General features: G+C 37.8%; 2 protein-coding genes across 2 annotated transcripts in view; both read left to right on the plus strand.

Moving 5' to 3' along the window:
• Nucleotides 1-1,757, plus strand: part of LOC128011046 (beta-enolase-like) — a 6,373-nt gene extending 4,616 nt beyond the window's left edge. Inside the window, exon 9 of the mRNA XM_052593082.1 lies at nucleotides 1,705-1,757. Coding sequence (XP_052449042.1) covers nucleotides 1,705-1,757 — 53 coding nt within the window. The remainder of the gene's footprint in view (nucleotides 1-1,704) is intronic.
• LOC128011088 (stress-associated endoplasmic reticulum protein 1-like) overlaps nucleotides 1,736-2,500 on the plus strand; it is a 2,477-nt gene continuing 1,712 nt past the window's right edge. Inside the window, exon 1 of the mRNA XM_052593166.1 lies at nucleotides 1,736-1,960. Coding sequence (XP_052449126.1) covers nucleotides 1,877-1,960 — 84 coding nt within the window. The 5' untranslated portion in view covers nucleotides 1,736-1,876. The remainder of the gene's footprint in view (nucleotides 1,961-2,500) is intronic.

Raw genomic sequence — 2,500 nt, forward strand, 5'->3', positions numbered from 1 at the left:
TTCGGTCAGTTTTGTTCACTGTATTTGACGCGACAGATCTTCTGTTCAGATTTGTTGTGAGTGGAAACTGTTTGTTTGTGTGATGTTTATAAATGTGATTTAACATCTAACTCGGAGCTGTTGTTATTTTTCCCAGCTATAAAACTACAGATTATCAGTACAAAATGTCCACATTTAGGGTATTTTTATGCTTAAATGAATAAATAAATAATAACAAATGATTAATGTTCCAAGGACAGGGTCTGTGGACAGATTGTGTCTGTACAAGAGGTTTTTTTCTTATGAGCACCAAATGTTACAGTTGTATTCCTCTCTGTATTCTGAAGGTTTGTTCATATTTCATTCACACTGATTCTCCTAAAAACATGGAGAAAATGTGTTTGTGTTCTGTCTGTTGACAGTATTTTCTGATTTATGGAAAGATAAAAATAGAAAACCAAAATCAAACTCTAATATGACATCAAAATCAGTGAAGAATTATGATTTATGAACAGATTATATGAATGGTTTGGTTATAACTTTGGTATGTGGCAGAGTTTTTTTGTGTCTGCAATTAAATAAAACAAAAAAATAAGTGATTGAGTTAAACTGTACAGACAAAATTGTATTTTTTGCTCTATTTGACTAAAGATAATAGTTCCGAACAAACCCATGTTGATCTCTCTGAAGCAGAACACAGCAGCGTTTTGAAAGAATCGATTGAATAAATGACTCAGTGACTCACTTATTTGCATTCTTATTTTTAAGTGTATTCTATAATCCTACATGTATCTACTCATGCTACATGCAGATATATTATCTTACTGTGTCTTCTGTTCCACCAATCACCGCTGAAATCGATAACCCATGTTTAATCCATGGGTTCAGTAAACAAATCAAGGTTTGTTAGGAATATATAGACTAACTTAAACTGACTGCCTTAATGGTTTGATGCTGTACTGTTTAATACTACTACTACTAATAATAACTACAATAATAATAATAAAATTAGAAAAAGATTCACTATAGGTATCCGATCCATACAGTCTATGGTCCGATTTGAATCAAATGACTCGCGATTCACTCTCCGAAGCTCCGATCTAAACCGAATGATTCGCGAACCCGCTCCGATGTTCAAATGATTCGCGATACGCGATCGGAGCACTTCGACACAGTGAATCATTTTGCCATGTAATTAACTGATTCGGGTTTCGAAAAGGTCAGTTTCACTCATTCCTACGTGCTTTTAAAAATCATTACAAATTATGTTGAAATTCGAAAATGAATTCTTTTGAGCTGTTTTTCGTTTGGGAATCGTTTGGATTGAAGTCAAGAGCTTGAGCTCGAATCAATCAGTGCGGTTCCAGTGTAAACGACTCCGATCGGTTTATCTGTTCCTCTGCTTTCACGTCTTCAGTCATGTTTACGCGAAAAAATATGATGTTTACAAATAAAATATACATATATCCATTTCACAGATAACACCGAACACAAATCTGGGAACATCTGAGTTCACTGTGACAAGCTGAAGCTCATGTGAGATGAAAGCACTGCACTATGATGGAGCTCGTAGCTTCAGTCTCTACATTTGAATAGAATAGATTGGGCTGCAGTTCGGCTGATAGTTCAATAGAAATCACAATTACACAAGGTTTTAATTCTCAATTACCGTCCAAATAAAAAAAATCGTGTACGTTCTTGTGTACCATCCGTGCATGACGTCAGCGGCTCAGCGATGTGACGTAACGAGGGGGCGGCTCATGTCCCGGGTCACGTGATCGCGCCGCTGCGCAGCTAGAGCGACTGGAACGGAACCGAATCACCGGACAGATCAGCTCCGTATACCGGCCCAGCGCGATATTCCGCCCCCGCGACGCGCTCCAGCAGCGGCAGCATCATGTCGGCGGTGCAGCGGATGAAAGTAGCGAACGAGAAACACAGCAAGACGATCACACAGAGAGGACACGTGCAGAAAACCACGGTACGCGCGCTCCCGCGGCCCTCGCGCACGAACCCTCGCGTATCATTACATTTACATTTACAACAAATATAAACGATATAACGTTACTATAACGATGCGCATAAATACACACACTGCGCGCACACGATATACCAATAAACACACACACACACACACACATAAAATACACAATCACCGCTAAGAAAAAAGTACCATGGTATTGCTATGGTATTCAAGTGCAATATATCATAAGATAGGTTATTATAATTCTACTATGGAATATATATTTTATTCCATTACTTTATGTTACAGTAATTAAAATAAATATTTCACACACGCACATCTGGTTATCAAAACATGACGTTCTGTTTATGCTGAAAATATTGATTGCTTTTTGCAATACAGTTGTCCATGTCTGCTGTTTTATTAGATGTTTTAGCTCAGTTTTGTGCTTTACAAGTTTCAGAGCTCAGTGAACATTCTGCAGCACATTTTACAGATAGTACGTTCTGAAAACAAATGTTATTCTCTGCTGTTCTCTAAACCTTCATAATGTCCAGT

The sequence above is a fragment of the Carassius gibelio genome, chromosome B23 (assembly GCF_023724105.1).
Source record: "Carassius gibelio isolate Cgi1373 ecotype wild population from Czech Republic chromosome B23, carGib1.2-hapl.c, whole genome shotgun sequence".
NCBI classification, from domain to species: Eukaryota; Metazoa; Chordata; class Actinopteri; order Cypriniformes; family Cyprinidae; genus Carassius; species Carassius gibelio.